This window comes from Sturnira hondurensis, unplaced genomic scaffold (assembly GCF_014824575.4).
Source record: "Sturnira hondurensis isolate 20B ecotype Veracruz unplaced genomic scaffold, ASM1482457v3 Scaffold0021354, whole genome shotgun sequence".
Classification (NCBI taxonomy): Eukaryota; Metazoa; Chordata; class Mammalia; order Chiroptera; family Phyllostomidae; genus Sturnira; species Sturnira hondurensis.
Genome location: NW_028093985.1, coordinates 5,363,737 through 5,382,582, shown reverse-complemented (window position 1 = coordinate 5,382,582; position 18,846 = coordinate 5,363,737). Strand labels below are relative to the sequence as shown.

The 18,846-nt window shown below is 38.3% G+C and overlaps 1 protein-coding gene across 1 annotated transcript in view; it reads left to right on the top strand.

Moving 5' to 3' along the window:
* AP3B1 (adaptor related protein complex 3 subunit beta 1) overlaps window positions 1-12,698 on the top strand; it is a 242,885-nt gene extending 230,187 nt beyond the window's left edge. Inside the window, exons 26-27 of the mRNA XM_037032382.1 lie at window positions 179-317; window positions 11,985-12,698. Coding sequence (XP_036888277.1) covers window positions 179-317; window positions 11,985-12,138 — 293 coding nt within the window. The 3' untranslated portion in view covers window positions 12,139-12,698. The remainder of the gene's footprint in view (window positions 1-178; window positions 318-11,984) is intronic.
* Window positions 12,699-18,846: the final 6,148 nt, after the last annotated feature.

The window sequence follows — 18,846 nt, the reverse complement described above, 5'->3', positions numbered from 1 at the left end:
AATTTTTGAAGTAGTTGCAGATCATTTTAATTTTGTGATAATTAACTTATAAATTAATTACATTCTGGTATTTATCTTCTTGGAAAAAAGTTTACATTTTGGCTATGAGCTTTAAATTGTTTTTCATGTAACTTTAATAAAGAAATTAGTAAAAGGGGGCCTTCTTTTGCTCTTACAGGAATGCTAACAGGAATGAATGAAACTTCTGCTATAATCATCGTTGCACCACAGAATTTCACTTCCTCTGTGATCCTTCAGAAGGTTGTAAACGTAGCCAATGTAGGTGTGGTTCCTTCTGGCCAAGATAATATACACAGGTAGGTTCACCAGCACGTGGAGATGACTTGTATTAATGTATAAATATATAATTTTTCAATCCATAATTTCCCTTGAAAATAGCCCCTGAATATATTATGCCCCCCTCCTTTTTTCTGATTATATATCTGATTGATGGGTTTGGTGTAAGGCCCTCTTTCCTATTTCATACAATCCTTAGAATCCTTAGCACACTGGTGTGGACCATCCTGAAAGATAGAGCTAGTGTACATGCATCATATCTTAACTTGATGACTTGTAAAGGTACCTTTTTTGAGATATGGTTGAGAATTTATCTTATTTCAGCAGATTCAATGGGTTTCTAGGAAAACCTGTTTAACAAAGCAGTGGACTTGAACTTCTTGTACTTGGAAGAGGGGAAGCTTGGGTACTGCATACAGATTTCCTTTTGACTGCAGTCCCCTGAGGTCACTTCCAGTAATAGGGAAGGTTACTGAAAGAAAACCAACATAGGGCCAAATGCAGCTTCTCATTATGAGACCAGGAATAGCTTCACCATCAAGCATCTGAATTGTGAGGTCCAGGTCATTTGTCCTTAAAGGTAGCAGAAAATGTGATTACTGATTGTCCTCTTTGTCTTATTAGGAATGCCTGTGGCTTGAAATGAAAGTAAAGATAAAAATAATTACCCCTTGTTATTTAGTTCTCTGTGATCTTTAGGGAACTCATTGCAAACCATCTTTAATTTCTCTACCATTCCACTGTAATGTTATACTTATGCCATTTTATTTGTATATATTAAACTTAAAATTAAAGAGACTGCCTTCTCACTTTTAAATACATTATTAATTAAATGGCACTAGAGACCCCATATAAAGAGTACGACAGGTGATCTGTTTTTTAGATTCAGCTCTGCTATTATTGGGCTCTGTAATCTAGCACAAGTGAGGACTTCTTATGGACTTCAAAGTTCTTCATCTGTGTGGAAATGGGTGGTGGGGAAAAGGGGGTGATTGGAATGGAATTCTGTATTATCTGTGGAAGAACGTTGGACTTGCAAAACCTGAGTTCAGGTCTCGATTTGCCATTTATCCAGAGCTCCCTGATCTCATCATCTAAACATCACAGAATGAAAACTGCATGCGCCAGTCAAAAAAGAAATTTACTTGTACTTCTGGAGGTTTTTTTGGGGGGGAAGGGTGCTGGGGTTTTTTTGTTTGTTTTCTTCTTTTGAGAAGAGGGTCCTTAAGTTGCTGAAAGGTTTGATGCTCCCATTTCTTAATTTATCATGGGCCCTCTCTATCTCAGGGCAGTGATAAAATAATACAACTGATACAAGGTAATCATACTGGCACTACCCTGCAAATAAAATTTATCTTTCAGTTAATGTTATTCAATATGGGAAAGAATGAATAGAAGCCTTTTCAGTGAAAATATTTTTGTTCTGAATTTTCCTGTTTTAATTCTTTTCTGCCTTAAGTACTTCTTTTTCTTTTCCTGGGTGATGTTATCTACCAGAAGTTGTTCTGTTTATTTATGGATTGTTTGGATTATTGAAATTACCATAACACCAAAATATCAGTTACTAACTGTAACATTTAGCTTATGCAGTACCAGATTTTACCTGACACGCGTAGTACCCAGCAGTACTTCAGACCTGTTTTGGTATGTTCCTTGTACCGTACAAACAGGTACAGAGTAGCCTTCTTTATGTTGGAACTTCTCAGTTGTTGTTTGGTTTGGTACGTGGGTTTTTAACTTTTCTGAAAGCGATGGCAACTTTCCAGCTTTTTGTTTCTTTTTTTTTTTCTTTTTTTAAAGATTTTTTTACTTATTTTTAGAGGGGAAGCAAAGGACACAGGGAGAGAAATATCAATGTATAGGTGCCTCTCGTGCGTCTCCTGTTGGGAACTGGCCTGCAACCCAAACATGTGCCCTGACTGGGAATCGAACCGTGATACTCTGGTTCGAAGGCCTGCGCTCAATACACTGAGCTACACCAGCCAGGGCTCAGCTTTTTGTTTCTTCAAAGAAAATAGCCAAATTACCTTCTCAAAGACAACTAACATGAAAACTATCTTCTTGTTGAAGAATAGACTAAGAAAGACACTTAGCACAGTTTTGTAATTCTTATTAAATCATAGTTTGCCTGTGACTTGTGGTGGTGGTTTGGAACTTAATGCCTGTTCAGAAGATTAAATTACAGTCAACTCTCAATTATCATACTAATGCAGGAGAGACACATATCAGAGAACCGTTTATATTTGCCTTTGGGATGCAGAGAATGCACTCACGCTTGATATTCTCGGTCCTCATTCACATCCAGTGTCTTGACACTTTTCCAATCCAGTCCTATCAGCAGCGGCCTGGTGTTTGGGGGAGGAGCTCACGTTACTACAGAGTCAAAGTGAATAAAATGCCTATATGTAATAAGCATAGGCTGTGCTGTCTTAACTCGCCTCACAAGTCTCATCATACTTAATTGAAATGATGTTTTAGTTATGTGCGGTTATAATAATGCTCTAAATTTGAGAAAGCTTCCAGGTAATAAACACATTGGTATTTTTCATACAGATATTGATGAGAATTATTATCTAGCATATTTAACATTTTGATATTTTTGTACTTAGTAATAATTTAAAATAAAAACTGTTAATAAAATCTGTACCAGTGCCTTTCTTAATTTCATTTAAAATGAAATAATTACTTTTTATATTATAACAAGTATATATACTTTACCATTATTGAAATAATGTTTTTAACTGTATTGTTTAGTATTACATTACCCTATGGGATTAATGAGTTTATATATTATTTGATTGTTAATAATAAAATTGAAATCCCTGTAAGATTTTTGAGTGACTTTTTAATTCTTCTGTGATGGTTGCTTTTTTGAGTGTATGAAGAGTAGAACCAAGCCATTCCTGTATTTATGAATGGTAATCATTTAAGATTACTTTTTTAAAAAGTATAAAAACACTTTGAATACTAGTGTTTTAAGATATTAAAATTTCAGTTCAATAAATTATTCCCAGCTGGTTTTCATTCTGTTTTTCAGGATCTTTTCTTTCCAAAAGGATTCTTTAATAAACATTCGAGTATTTTTTCTGGCCATTCAGTGAATGAGTTCCCGTTGTCTAGTTTTGGAATAATTTATCCTTATACTATGCTTTAAAATATGAATATTTTACATTGAATATCAAGTTAAAAATACATAATATAAGAATCAGCTTAGAAAAAGTGAGTCTTCATTAATATGCAAAAATGTGTAATAGTATAAAGTGGAAATTTTAATTGAATGCGTAATAGAAAATGGCTCCTAACACATCACCATTAATGGTCTCCATTAAGATAAAGTCAATTAAAGAAACACAGGTTTTATGAAATTCACTTCAAAAACCAGGAGCATTTTCTATATAGTTAACTACTTTTAAAGATCAATTGAGAGAGCATATCTGCTGTTAGATTATATGACATTTAGTTTTAATTTTCTAAATGAGCAATAATATCAGAAAACCAACCAGTATACTACTGAAAAATTTAACTTTGTTTTCATTTCTGTGGTACTTACTTGCTGATTGAAAAAGACTCATAGATGGAGAGCAGGATGACAGCTGGGTGGGGGGTGGAGGGTGGAGGGATGGAGCAAAAAAGGAGAAAGGAGTCATGGACGAGGACAGCAGCGTGGGGATTGCTGGGGGTGGGGAGTATAAGGAGACTAAATGGTGATGGAAAAAATACAATAAAGATTAATTTTTTTTAAAAAAGTGGCTCTTTGAGAACGATATTATCTTACTGAGGTCTACAGAGTTACGGTCCTTGTGCCAATTTGCTGGTTTCCAAAAACCATCAAAGACCATTTATTAATAAGCAGCTGAATTTCTTAATGTCTTATGTTAGATGTTCATGTCAAAATATATGAGATGTACTATGCAGTGTAAACATCTTGAAGTGTATTTTTACTTAAGACAGTGCTAGTAAACTAATAAGTAAAGTATATGCAAACAGCAGAATGAACAGCCGTGGTAAACTGGACTGTGAATGGGCACAAGATTTAATGTGCTGGAGCGGAGAAGGTTAGAGACTAGCAGTGGAATCTGAAGTTCATCCAGGTCTAGGAGAAATTTCCTGTGCTTCTCTGAGAAAGAAGTCAAGTGAGAGTTGAAGAAAGAGATTTGTATTCAACAAGGTAGAAACGAGGTACATTTGCTTTTATTACATTGCTTACTCTCTAATAAAGGTACCAATGTGCAGTGACCACAAAGCAGAAAACTAAAAGCTCTACCTCCAAAATCTCTGAGGCTTTTTTGTACAAAAATGTCATGTAGGAATTTATATAAAATGCAGATTACTGGGACCCAAGCCCAAAAACTCAGATTCAGTGTATCTGGTACAGAGCCCAGGAATCTGCATGTTAGCCAGTAGTTATATGGCAAGAGTTCCAAAGTCTACAGTGTGAAACTGCCCTGAATTATCAAGAGTTAATGATGGCCACATTCCAAATTTTAAAATTTATTTTTCTGTTTATTTATTTTCTTTTTACAGATTAGTCACTAAGGGGTACCAATAAGCGAGATGTTTGTTTGTTTTTAAGATTTTATTTATTTATTTTTAGAGGGACAGAAAGGGAAGAAGAAAAAAGGAAGATAAACATCAATGTATGTTGCCTCTCAGGCACCCACTACTGGGGACCTGGCCTACAACCCAGGCATGTGCCTTTTTCTGGGAATTGAACCAGCGATCCTTAGGTTCACAGGCTGGAACTCAATCTACTGAGCCACATCAGCCAGGGCCATATGCTTGATTTAGTTCTTTCCTATATCTATCCCAGTGTCCTCCAGCAAGAAAGTATATTGTTACCATTGGAAAAGCTGTGAAACAGTCTTAGGCCATAAGGAAAAGTTTGTCTTTCAGCAGTCTCAGCTATTTTACACTTTAACCCAGTTTTGGGAATTCTGACATTCATAAACATTCATATTGTTAAAAAGACTACTTACCCATTTGGGCCTTTCATGAACAACAAATTGACTGACTCTATAAGGGGAAAATGTGAAATGTGATGAAAACAGAAAGCCTTGTGTCTGCTATGATTCTATTTTTGTCCTTAGATTATTTGGTAAGACCCTAGAAGAGCATCAGTTACTTTTATTCTTATATCTTATATATCTTAATTTCTGGTTTGCATTTTGTCTATCCTTTAATTTGTCTACCCTGTCACTTTTTAAATTTGCAAGTTATGAACATATACAACTTGTGAATAATTACAGTCTTAGTAGAATAAATGTTTTGCTCTTGTTACTGCTGTAACTATTAGGAAGCCTGGCGCTATGATTGAAACAGTGTATCCATGGCAACCTGGCACTCAACTTTTTAATTTATCAACACATTTAAAGACCGTTTATTTTTTTTCAGGTTTAAAATAAAAATCTTTTTATTTCATTGAAGTACAAGTAAAGAACAACTTGTGTCATTTCTGGGCTTGAAACTTACCCACTGAGTCCTTGTTTATATCCAGTGAGTCTACACATGTTTGGACTAATAGGAGAAATACTGGTGTATGTACTATGGTTTCCATCCTAAAATATCCACATTGTGTAACTCCTCCATCCATTATTTTTTCCTTACATTAGTGTATTTTTTCCTTAGATTTTAGTAACCTCATTTCCTGTATAGAAGCATTTACTAAACTTGAGATCCTTCATATCACTCAAGTTTATTTTAAAATTTTTATCTTGAGGTAAAATCAGAGCAAACTAAATATTTTTAATTTTAAAGTTCTTTCTATAGTATAATCTCATTTTAGAAATTCTTTCTTTCCCTTCTGTTTACTTTTATGCTTGGAGTGATTTTATTTTATTCTATTTTTTCATCCAGTATTTTTCAAGAATGTTGTGACAGGTCTGATTAGTGCTAGGGTTACAAACGTGAGTGGCACTGTCGCTTCCTGGTAGGATCTTGGGTGTTTCCATCTTCTTCTGTTCTTAGGTTGATCAACCTTTGGGTTATTGTCTTTGTTTTTTAGTTTTATTTCTTTTTCCCTGGCAACTGCAATATTTGAATAATGGATAATTCTGAAGGACCATCACAGGAAACAACATTTGTTGTCTTGGTGCCCTAATTTTATAAGCACTGATATTTGTGGTCCCCATTCATAATTTGTCTTAAAACAGAATTTTGTATAAACACTTGTTAATATAAAGGTACAAGATTTCGGTCTTTTCTACAATAGGACGAATTTGGGATCTCAACAGGACTAAAGATTTGTGGAACCAATTTAGGAGTCAGTTTCTTCTCAGGTGGTGGCTGTCCACTAGAGGGCAGCACGGCTTTTTTATCTGCCTGCTTTGATCTCTGCAGGCTCTGAGCAGCATCTTATTGAAAAACAAATGTGGACTTCTGCTAATTTTTATGCGGAGAGCACATTTGGATATTTCAGAAATAACCAAACTGCACAGCGGATTTTTGCTTTAAAAAATTCTTTAAGTTTTATTTAATTTCACCATTTGAGAGGTAATATTCTGTAATGCAAGAGTTTTATAATATGAATACAAAACTATTTTCTTACAAAAATGAAAAAAAGGTATTCTTGATGACTTTCCTTCTGGGTTGACAATTTTAAAAGGAATCAAAGACAATGGGGTAAGAATTTATTTGTTTTACGATGTAATTTTCTGTTGTTAGACCCCATCCTGCCCCACCCCCACCAAACAGACAAACCAAAAATGCTCTTGAGTAACTGGACTGTTTCATGTCTTCTCTGAGAACCTGCACTCTGACTTTGTAGCTCTCCTGTACAAAGACAGAGAATGCATCATTGACCAGATAGTGTGGGAAATAACTTTTTATTCCACCTCTAAATGTTAGAGTAGAAAATAGAGGGTTCTAAATAATGTTGGTACCTTTTTTTGTTTTAACTCTTATCAGAATGTTAAAGTAACATACTGCAATACTGCTGGCTGACTTTTTTTAAAATAATGGAAAAATACATTGCTTTGGATAAATTTTCTAAACTTGAATTACATGTAAATTTTTTCTCAATATTAATAGTGTAATGGGCTTAAGTTTAAAATATAATTTTACAGTCAACAAAAATGGAATTTTTTACAGCTCACAAATTCTCTGTTTAAAATGTTCTATTATATTAACTCAAAGTAATAAGGATTTATCATTTTAATTTTTTTTTGGAAAATAGTACTCTAAATGACCATGCTTAGATATTTGATGTTAGAAGGCTTATTCAAACTAGTATTTCTTACATATAATCATTGTGGGACTTCATTACACATTTGTCAACTTTGGGCTAATTATTTTTATACAGCTAGGGCAGGGCACTGCATCCTGTGATCGTCTTTCTTACTAATAGGATTCTGTCTGCTTCAGCAGGCAGTAATTGAAGGCTTCATGTACAGAGTGAGAAAAAAAAGTTTTAGCCTGAGTGGGCCATTGTCACAGCTTCTGGTGACCAGTAGAACAGAAAACATGAGAAAATTGAACTCAGAATAGAAAAATCAGAAACCAGGAAGTCTATCCAAGAGAGGAAAAAGCATGTCTCCGAGCTGTTGCATTAAGTGTAGCAAATAGGATTCTGCGTACAAAATTTTGTGTGCGAACACCCTGCAGGTCGATGCAGCCTCTCAGATATTTTTAAATCCATGTTGTCCTATTAACATTCCAGTGACAACCGTTGACTTGTAGGATTTCTTCCCTCCTGACAAAGAGCGTTTGTGGTCCATAGCTAATTTCTCACTAATCTCAAAAAAAAAGCATGATTTAAGTGCACAGAGAAATAATGCACGTTTCCGTAGATAATACATTTGTTAAATTTGTTGTTATTTGACCTGTTGTTTACATAATTCTGTCAAGTTAAGATAAATTAACTTTTTCTGAAGAGTGGCTCATACTTTCATTTAGGTTTGGCAGCCAGCTTATTTTGTCTTTTTCTTTAATCTCAAGAATTCTCAGCGTCAAAGATTAGATGTCAATTGCTAGCGCTAATAAACAAAGAGACATTTAATAAGATGAAATACAGGTATATCCAAACAGTTTTATCTTCTCAGGCGGTGATCACACACAGCAAGTGCTTGGTGGTCGGATGGAAATGAATTGTGGAAAATACAAATGGTTTCTTCTCAGTGCCACGGAGCGCGTCGTTCGTAGGCCGTGCCCCCTTAACTGTCATGCGCGTGTCTGTCCTCGTTTGCGGTGCCGCTGGTGCTCGAGGTCGGGCGGCCTTCCAGTGGTCCCTCCCCGCGTCGCAGCTCCGTGTAGGACGTGTCGTGTCTCTCATTGCTGGTGTCTCTTTTGAGGGAGCGGTTGGTGGAAGATTTTAAAATATTTTAAACCCTTCAAGGCAGAAATTTAAAATATGTCATGACAAAGCATCATGCAAGGTACTTTGAATTACGAAACACTAGAAAGTCTGGTGCACAATTTTTGAAAGGAAAAGTCTCCCTTTTTAAATTTTTGGGAATATTAATAGATTATATTCGTATTAGGTAAGTAAGAAGGAAGTGGATTCTCTTTAATTTATTGACTATGAAAAATACCAAAACAAAAAAAAGTAAAAAACAGATGGTAAGAGTGCATGTTTGCACATGTTAGGAGAACCTGTGGGATCTAGAATTAGAATACTTGGGTTCAAAACGCCAGTTTGAACGTGCAGGAGCCGAGAGTCCCTGGGCAGTTTCCTCAACCTCTGTGGGCCTCAGGTCCCTCGCCCAAAGTGGTCTGCCTCATAGAATCAAACGAATTAACACAAGTGAGGAAGTACCTACGTAGTACCCATAAAGCACTTAGTAAGTGGTAGTTGCTGTTGTCGTTATGATCAAGAACGTCACATGCCTCCTAAAAGAATTTTGTCACTGTGTGATCTTAGTGTGAGGCCAAGTTCAAAGGTTCTAATGTCAGCCATTAAATGTAGTTTATAAGTAGTTGACCCAAGGTGTCTTTATAATCAGTGTTTCTTATACCCAAAAGCCAAGCTGTTTGTTATTCTCTAACTGGCTTAATTTGGGGGAGTGTTTTTTGTTTTCTTTGGACCAAAACAAACCAATTGTGAACATGCTGTGTTCCAGTGAAATATACCCTCTGAACTAGGAAGCAAGAATGGGAGAACACCTGGTCTTCCAGCCTTCTTCAGAGCATTGCTCCCACCATTCGTGCGCACCAGCCCAGAGAGACCTGGTTAAAAGGCAGTAGCGTTTATGCCAGCTCACAGGTCTGATTGCTGGGATGATTTGTTTAGCATGTTTCCACTGCGGTGTAAGCAAATACATCGTTTCTTCCATGACCTCTTCTTTACAGTTTTGAGAATTTTGTGTTAATAGGATTTCTGAAACATGCACAAAACACTAATCTTTGTGATCAGGCTCACATCAAATTTGACATTTATGACTCCTGAGTTTGTGTTACTCTAACATCAAATTTAAGTTTGTAATAGAAAGGAGACAAAATGTGTCTTGAGGCTCTGTCACCATGAAATTCAAACAGTGCTTTTGTGTTCCTATTCAGACATAATCTCCTTCTCTGTGGTCCCAAGACAGAGTGTTAAGTAAATAAAGGGACTAATAAGACTACTGTTTACATAATTATAACCCTGTCAGAAATGGGAGCCACTGCTGAAATACTGGGTGATGACCAACTCTGGAGGGAGTTCCATCAATGAGTGGGACAGTGGAGCCACCTAGTATCATTTGGTGGCAGGTTTATCAGAAGCACAGAAACGGGATCCTCCCACAGCATGGGACCTCCAGTACCGAGACAAAAGACGTGCATAAACCTCCACGGGTGCTAGAAAAGAAGGGTCGTTTGGGGGCTTGTGATCTTTGTATGCTCTCAAAGGTGACACTGGGGTGCCCGTCCCTAACGTGGCGTGTGGGTGACTGAAGAGAAGATGGATACACGTGTTAAGAGGTTTACAAAACCTCTTTTAAAACACTGGTATGACTCCTGTTCTTAAACTACAGGTACAGTTGCTTCCCTCAGTAGAAAAACAGCTTTGTCTGATTCCTTACAAGTCTCAGTGTATGTTGGAGAGGACACACAGATAAAGAACCGGGAAAGTTTCTGACATATTTGATCAACAACCCATTAGCTCTACCCTTTTAAAACTCAACTTAAAGGTGTTGATAATATTTTCAATTGAGTAAAATTAGCATTTTGTTTTGCTTTTGATGTAGTGTTCTAATTATTATTGGAAGACTGATTTTTATGAATCTTTTTTGGCCAAAAATGGCTTGTAAGGTTTCAAAAAAAAGAGAAAAGACTCTAATGTGTAATGAGATCTTGATGTCATTTTTTTTTAAAAAAAAACTCAAAAAAGAAATTTTCATTTAAAGAGAATCTGCTTCCTGCTTAAGTGGCTAATATTTTAATTAAGTCGGGTGTGAAGTTTTTCTGAGTGTCTCCTGATAAACTCCCTCTTTTATGTTGATGGTAATTAAACAGGTCCCTGAGGACACCATGGGCTCCGAGCAGGGCCCATGCTAATTGTCAGACATGAGACACTGACCAGTTGGTTTGCTCTCGAATAGACCTCACCGAGCTGACAGCAGGGCAGTTTCATTTTTATGTATTGTGAGCTGTTGTCAGGCCTAACTGGGTGCCATTGTGGCTGAAGATGTTGCGCAAATTGAGGCAGATGGCTCAGATTCAGACACGTGTCACACAGAAAGGGGAAAGGGGATTGGCCCTGCAAAGTGGGGTCACAGCAGGTCACAGACCTGCTCTACACTTGTTAGTGTTTTCAAAAGCTCATGTGCAGCAACTTTGTTTTTCTCCAGTCATCCCTGCAATCAAATCCCTTCCCCCCAAAAATGTCTGGAACATGCACCATGCGGAAAATGGAGGCCTAGGAGTGCCCCATCCTCTTCCTCCACGTCTCTGGGGCTCAACTGTGCGTGCAGAATGAATTAGCAGGATTGACACAAGTTCATTGTGCCCCCAACGGCTTTTCAGTCCATTGCAGTGCTTAAAAGGCTAGTTTTGCTTTTAATTCCATGTAATTAGTAGGTTCTTCATGTCTTGGAATTTAGTAATGGAGCCTTAGACCTCAAGTTTCCTCTATTCTAAAGCAAGAAGAAGGATCTAATGTTCTGAACATATAAAAAATTTCATACAAAAAGGGTGTGATACTCCACTTGGCTGTCACGTGATTTTGTTACATGTTATCAGGATTAGAGATTGAATTTGAATATTGCAACATGAATTAATTCATTGCAACTTAAGAGTTTTGTAATGCATGTTAAATTATCTAACTTTTGTGTAATCATTTTCATTATAGAAGGAATTAAAATTTCAAGCTCTTTGAGAAAGGTATCTTTTCTTAACACGTTTAAAAATAAAAATATGGTGGTTTATTTTAAATGACCCTATGCCTGGCAAAATGTTAAATCATCAAATAAATGAATGATTCCCAATTTATAGAAATGGAGAGTTATCCACAAGTATCTGCTGTTCAGCTAATGAGTAAAATAGACTTCCTTTTCCAGTTCTGTCCTGCAGATGCACTAAAGTTACCTGCTGTGGTAAGCATGGTGCTGGGCAGTTCATTGTGTTTTTCAGAAGAACACTTGGCTGTGGGTTTTGGGCAGTAGGGAACCAGTAGTACATTACTGAGAGAAAAAAACAGTTATTTTAAACCTATTTGAATGTACGCCATCATCTTTTCCCCCCTCATGATAAAAGGTCTCTCTCTTTTTTTCTCACAGGTTTGCAGCTAAAACTGTGCACAGTGGGTCACTGATGCTAGTCACAGTGGAACTCAAGGAGGGCTCCACAGCACAGCTCATCATAAACACTGAGAGAACTGTGATTGGCTCTGTTCTGCTGCGGGAGCTAAAGCCCGTCCTGTCCCAGGGGTAACCTGCTTACATCTGGACTTCAGAATCTGGCACACAACAAAAGTGCCTGGCATCCACCACTGCTGCCTTTCATTTATAATAATAGCCCTTCCATCTGGCAGTGGGGGGAGAATACACTCTTGACATTCTTGTCTCCTGCTTTAGAATGCTAGTGTGTATCTATCCTGCGTGCAGTCCTTTTCCTCTTCGCTTTGCTAACCAAAGAACATACATTTTGTTGTCAGTTATCTCAACTCTTGAATCCATGTGGCATTTTCTCTACCCTACTGCTTTTTCTGTCCTTCCTGGCTTCCTTCTCTTTTTCAACAATGCTGGACGTGAATTGGAAGTTTTTAAATTTGAGAATCACCCTCCTTCCTGCAGTAAGCAAAAATTTGCCTAGAAATAGTCTAAATGGCCTCTCAGCCTGCCATGTAAGAGTGGGATAGCATATTTTTTAGAATTAAATGCCAAAACAACAAAGTTGGTGCAAAATTTTGTTGTGTGAATTTCCTGGTGTTGTAATCAGCCATCATGAAATTGTCTCTGAATAATAAAATGAATAAACTAGTGTATGAAGAGCATTTGTCTTTGCCTTTTCAATGGGAAACTACTGATAATTCTGAAGTTTATATGCCAAAGTTTCTTTACCCTAAAGTAAATATTTTGTGTGTTTTATATTATGCAGAGAAGCAATCAGGTTTAGTGAAAGAAAAACCATTTTCAAACCAGGTAGATTTTCCAACTGTGTTACAGATTTACTTTTGCATAAGATAATATTTTTGTCTGCTAACTTAGATTTAAAACCTTTATTATATCAGTAATATAATGTAGTATGCTAATAGTTGAAACCACTTTAATATCAATAGCTTAATATCATTAAAATATTTTTCACATAAGTGAGGTTAGAAAAATGACCAAAGTCCCAAGGTTCAGGTTTGAGTTTTCTTGGGTTTTTTTTGTACAACGATTCAGAATTCCTTTGTCTCATATTTCCTTTCACTTTGTCATAACCCACGATTATCTTTAAATTGTTCCATTGAGTCGAGTTAGTCAATGTTGAATTCTTCATTCTAGCTATATTTTTTCATTTTAATGTCCACTTAATGGGACATTTTATGTACACCAATTTTGAAGAATGGCTCTCCTTGTATATTTCAGACTGAGCCTCATTTTTAGTATCCAAATAGATTTGCTTTATTTATTATAGATAAGGAGAATGTTTTTATTCTAAAGAGACAATAACAAATAATTTATCAAATTAAAATTGGATATGTGCCCTTCTTGATAACCATTGGGCTGGTCAAAATGTCCATTTATTTTTTTCTGTAAAATAGAAGGCACATTTTTTATTTTCACCAATAACTTCATTGATTTGGATATTTTGAGTGTGTTGGCTATCTCTCGTGTGGGATAACATTGATTGTTTTCGGTTAATGTCTTGATGTGATCACTGTCATCTTCAACTGGTCTACCTGACTGTGGAGCATCGTCCAGTGAGAAATCTCCAGCACAAAACTTTGCAGAACACTTTTGACATGTTCACTCAGTCACAGAACCTTCTCCACACACTGCACAAATCTTTTTTTTTTTTGCATTTCAGTTGCATCTTTACATTTCTTAAAATAATAAAGCTATTATAATATGCTGAAAATGTTGCTTATTTTCTTCTATATTCAATATTAGAATGGCTGACAAAAATTCAATTTCAATACTTCTTTTGTTTTTTAATGTGCGTAATGTGACGGTTGTCACAATACAATCTAACAAAATTGTTTCAAATGAAGTTAACAACAACTAAGTGCTACTGGAACCATCTTATGGAAAAAACTAAATGAACTTCTTGGCCAACCCAATATTTGCAAACATGTGAGTAACTTTATCATAGCTCACAAAAAGTTTACCCCTCTAACCTGTGTTTCTGCTGTCAAGAATTTAGAAGTTACTCTTAGAGAAAGAAGACAAGAATCCAGAATGAAGAGTAATGTAAGGAGAGATTTAAAAAAAAAAGAAAAGTTGGACCAGCTAAAGGTAAACCTAAGCTCTTTCACCTTTTCTGTTGCCTCTCTGTAATCTTTTTGATACTATAGGGAATATGTTTAAAGGTAGAAAAATCTTTTCACATAAGAGTGGAGACCCCCATCTTCAGAAGTTAACAGACCCTTATTATTTAAAGACTGCACCCACTGCAGAAGCTGAAGAACCTCACTAACCCTTGTCAGAGGTGTAAAATAGATACGCTCTGTGCCCCCAAGAAATCTACAATCCAATAAAGAAATGGCAATGTGGAGTTTGCTAAGTTAGTGACCCCTGGTTTGCAAACATTTGGCTTACATACTAACACCAACTCACCTCCTCCCCCACCCCACTCGCTTCAGGTGCCAAGTCCAACAGCTTTAAACAGCCTCCAGAGACTTGTGGGACCCATCTATTCGCTTCCACCTCCGCTCCCCTCACACCGGTGGCCGGACCAGCCCCGCCAGCCACTGAGTGCACACTGCTTTTGTTCTTTCATCAGCTGAAGGTCAGTTCATTGAAAGATAGTTACTTTCATCTGATCATGAGTTCACTTATTTTTTTTAATTCTTTTTCTCCACATTCTGCCTTCCAACTTGACCAGTTACCTCAGGAAGTTTTCATGAGCACTTTTATTCTCTTCTTGAGATTTTTAGAGGAACAAAAAGAAATCAAGTTTATGATAATGTTATACTCTTGAATGAATGGATATTGTGTTTAATAGGAAAATATGCCCTTAGATGGAACAGAAGATTTTTTTTGAATCTGCACATACTGTGTTTCCTTTCTTTGCATGACTTGCTGACAAACGGTATTCGGTACAACTAAATAAATGTTGTACTCTCTTCCTATTTTGGTAGCATTACTTTTTATTTTTCTACCAGTTTTTACCAGTGTTTGGAATAAGCAGAATTTTAAGATATGACCTAAATGTTAACAACTGTGTGCACTTAGTGTTTAAGGAAAAATGTTTTAGATTTCATATGATCACTCGACCAGCAAACATGGAACACAGCCGTTTGAAAGCTGGTGTGGTTTCTGGGAAGCAGTTACATGATTAATTGTCACATCACACCAGGAACAGCTATTGCATGTAGGGGAAGAAGTTATCATCAGGTCAGCAATGTTCGAGAAGTTTTACTGAGTGAAGCTATGTAGGTCTTAGAAGTAGGGTGGCATTTAGAAAACAGAGTTTCCAGGGGTAGGAGAAGGGAAAGCATATGGGTCTCAACTCAGGCTGTATCTTAAAATGATTTTTAAATACCTTTGTCCAGAAAGCAACATTGCCCACACACCAGAAAGTGGTGTGTCCTTTCCCTCTCCTTGCCCTCATTTCTCCTCCCCCCTCTCACAGTCTCTCTCTCTCTCTCTCTCTCTCCTGCAGCCATGCCGAAACCGTCTCCTCGGTGGTGTTGGGATGCTGCAGGCTGGGCGCACTGCACTGGTAAACAGCGTAGAGGCAGGGAAAGCCGGTTGGGAACCATTGAATTAGAGATCAGGAGAAAAAGGCTTTATTGGTTTAACTGTCCTACTTGTAAGCCAGTTTTGGATTTTTTTTCTTTGAGGGTTTTAATTATTTCCTATGCCATTGAAGGTTCTAAAATCAGTCTTTTTGGGCTTACAGTCAGAGCCGCTAAAGAATAGGAAATTCCATTGGTAACTGGATATTGGTTAAGCAATCATGAGTTGAAGTGATGCTGAAATTTCTAATCTCATGTTTGTGTTTCTCTCGAGCCAGTCTTATGTATACATGTAATTTGTAACTGGTTCAGTAATTACGCAAACTTCAGAACTCAGATGTGGAATCATTACCGTGGACTCAAACCTGTCTTTAACAACATTCTGAGACAGCTGGTTTCTCATCTACAACTTGAGGGCCAGAGACATCGAATGCCTGGGCTTAAAAGTAGAAGCATCTTTATTCTGAGACCGAGAGGTATTTAGAAACCTAATCAATACTCGTGTCTGCCAGTGGACTCAGTCATGTCAGCCCTTGAAGCCTGCGGATGCTACAAGGGCACGTGGTGAGAACAGGGAAGCCTCGTCCACCCTCCTCATTACCTGGCCGGGAGGGGAGGGGAAAATAACTCTCAAATCGCACCCCAACCGAGATCCTGATTTTCCCCACAAAAGAGCATCTATTCACCCCATGTGAGAACCATGCTGTGTGTTGTGTTCTTTTTAGAAACAATGTGATGAATGAGGACTCTTGTCTTATGGTGGCATCTACTGTCTTCACGGATAACAGGAAGGAATCGTGAAGGCCATGGTCTGTAAAGAGAAATGTGTTAAGTTCCGCCTTCGCAGAGTCATTAGGAAAGGTTACGTGAAGGTGGGCTCCTCAACCTGACCTTAAATGACCATTTCTAACACTTTGGTTGTGGTGAGAGTGTCCTCCTCTGTCAGTGAACTGGCTGTCTAGGCAGGAGTGACAGCCAGGACTGTGCTGAGTGAGACACAGTGCCGAGGAGAAGACAATGTGGCAGTTTGGGGGAACCAAGTGTCCTCCCAACGTAAAGGTAGGCTTTTGAGCCTTGACAGATGATGTCACCATGAGAGGGCCTCCTACTGGCATCACACAGAACTCGCCGTCACCCACAGGCTTGTGCTCCTTGACCCCAGAGCCTCCAGGGTGTGTAGGCCTCATCAAAGCCACAGCGCCTACAGAAAAATATTTTGTAAACAAAGTTTGGATGGCTCAGTTTTCTAATTGGAAGTAATTATGATTTCTGTGCTATGGTGTAATTACCTAAAAAAAATGTTATTTGATGATTAAGATTCTGGAGTGAATTGTGTTCTTTGGGCTCCTGCGCAGCTCCTCCATCAGGGACTTGGTTTCAGCGGTGTGCAGCTGCTGGGGTGATTTACAGTGCGGCGGCTGTGGCTGGTCATAAATAAATCCTCTTATATAGTTGTTATGAACACCTGTTAGATCATCTGTCAGCAAAGCGCTGTTCACATTTATCATGGTGCGGTAGTTATTTTACCTCAATCCATTTCCAACTGACTCAGCCTCCACCGCCGGATCACTATTACCACACCATAATCGCTCGTTCCCACTCCATGTTACAACTTGCAGATAAAAGATTTCACTACTTGGCCAAATTTCATAAATAAAGGAGCAGTTCAGTGCAGTAAAAGTTTATTTTTGTCATCATTTGTCACCCCATTATTCTATAAATCAAATGGAATAGCACCATTGCCCGCTCAGGCGTTGCTGTCAGCCTCAGGCATGGAAATGGTCCGTTTCTTCCTTTTCGATGAGATGACATGTCTTTCAGACTTAACTGGCTTATGGCTTTGTTTCACCCATTTTATTTTATTACCCCTCCAGAAAAAGCCTTGGGGAACGGGGAGACTCAGAGAGTAAAATGGAAACAGAAAACACAGCCTCGCAGGCTGCTTACTTAGCCCAGCGATCTGCATCCCCTCCCCCACGTGCCCAGGGCTCCTTGGCTGAGGATGCCTTTCACAAGCTGCCGAGGGGGTGCAGTTTCTGTTTTGGAAAGGCCACTACAATGTGGAGTTACTGGTATTGAAATCCCTGATGTGTACCCCCAGAGATCCTCTCAATTTGACAGGCTTTATGCAGAGAAAAGACAAACTGGTTTCTTTTCTAAAATGCATTTTAATGGCTCAGAGGCTTTGAGAGGGAATGGTCACCCTCAGAGAGTGTCCTACCCCTGGAGGTGTGTCCGCTGTGGCACTTTGGAGGAAGAGTCAAGATTTACTAGCCAGTTGTGAACTCCATCTCGGGCGTACGTCTACGGAGCACAATGTCCCTTGGTTAAAAGGAAAAGGACAGAAAAAGCTGAAGGGAAGGGGTGATAGAAGAGGGTTTATAGTTGATACTATACTTCTCAGTTGGTTCTAATTCAAGTTACATTCTTCATAGTCATTATGTAGCTCATAAATTCAATAAAGTGTTTTACTGTCACTATAAAAATGACAGGAGGGGGGTTTTATGTTGTCAGTTTCGTCAGTTGCTCTTCCTGTTTTATGTTGAAGTTCTCAGGCCATTATGTCATTAAACTCCTTAGAGTCTGAAGGGCTCAGGCCTCTTCATTTCTTGCCTTTCTCACGCTTGGCCCTGTTGGCCCAGGGTGGGCCATGCCACGGACACCTAGATCTAGCAACTGGGCACCTAGAGCAACCGGCCGTGGCGTCGGGCAGGCAGTGCCAGTTGTGTCTGTTATTTCTGAGAGGCAACCTCAGCCCATGGAGTGGGGAGTGGGAGTGGGAAGGTCTGGCCTTGGGGACAGCTCTAGGCAGGCTGCTCAGTGGAGTCCGAACATTCCAAAGCCCTTGTCCTTTCTACCAGGGGACGGAGGACTTGCTGGACAGGGTGGAAGTAGCTCAAGGCTCTGTGGTCCCGAGAAGTGTTCTTTGCATCAGGATTGGTCTTGGCACTGGACTCTGATGAATTGTTAACCTTCGCCTAGCTCGAAGTCCTTGATAAAGTTCTAATAAAATTTAGAGTTGGAAATTTACTGTTGTTTTTTTTTTTTAAGAAATACCACGTGCTTTGGGCTGTTCTCTTTGATTCCGGAAGAAGCAAATGGCATGTCTGCTCTAGGAAACTTTGCTTTCTCCAGATGTTTGTTTTTGAACAGAATATCTACATGGAAACAGCGAAGACTAATTCTCTGGCCAGAGTGCATCAAGGCCTTAATCTAAAGCCTCCCATCCATCCAGCTGTCTGGCATTTGCTATT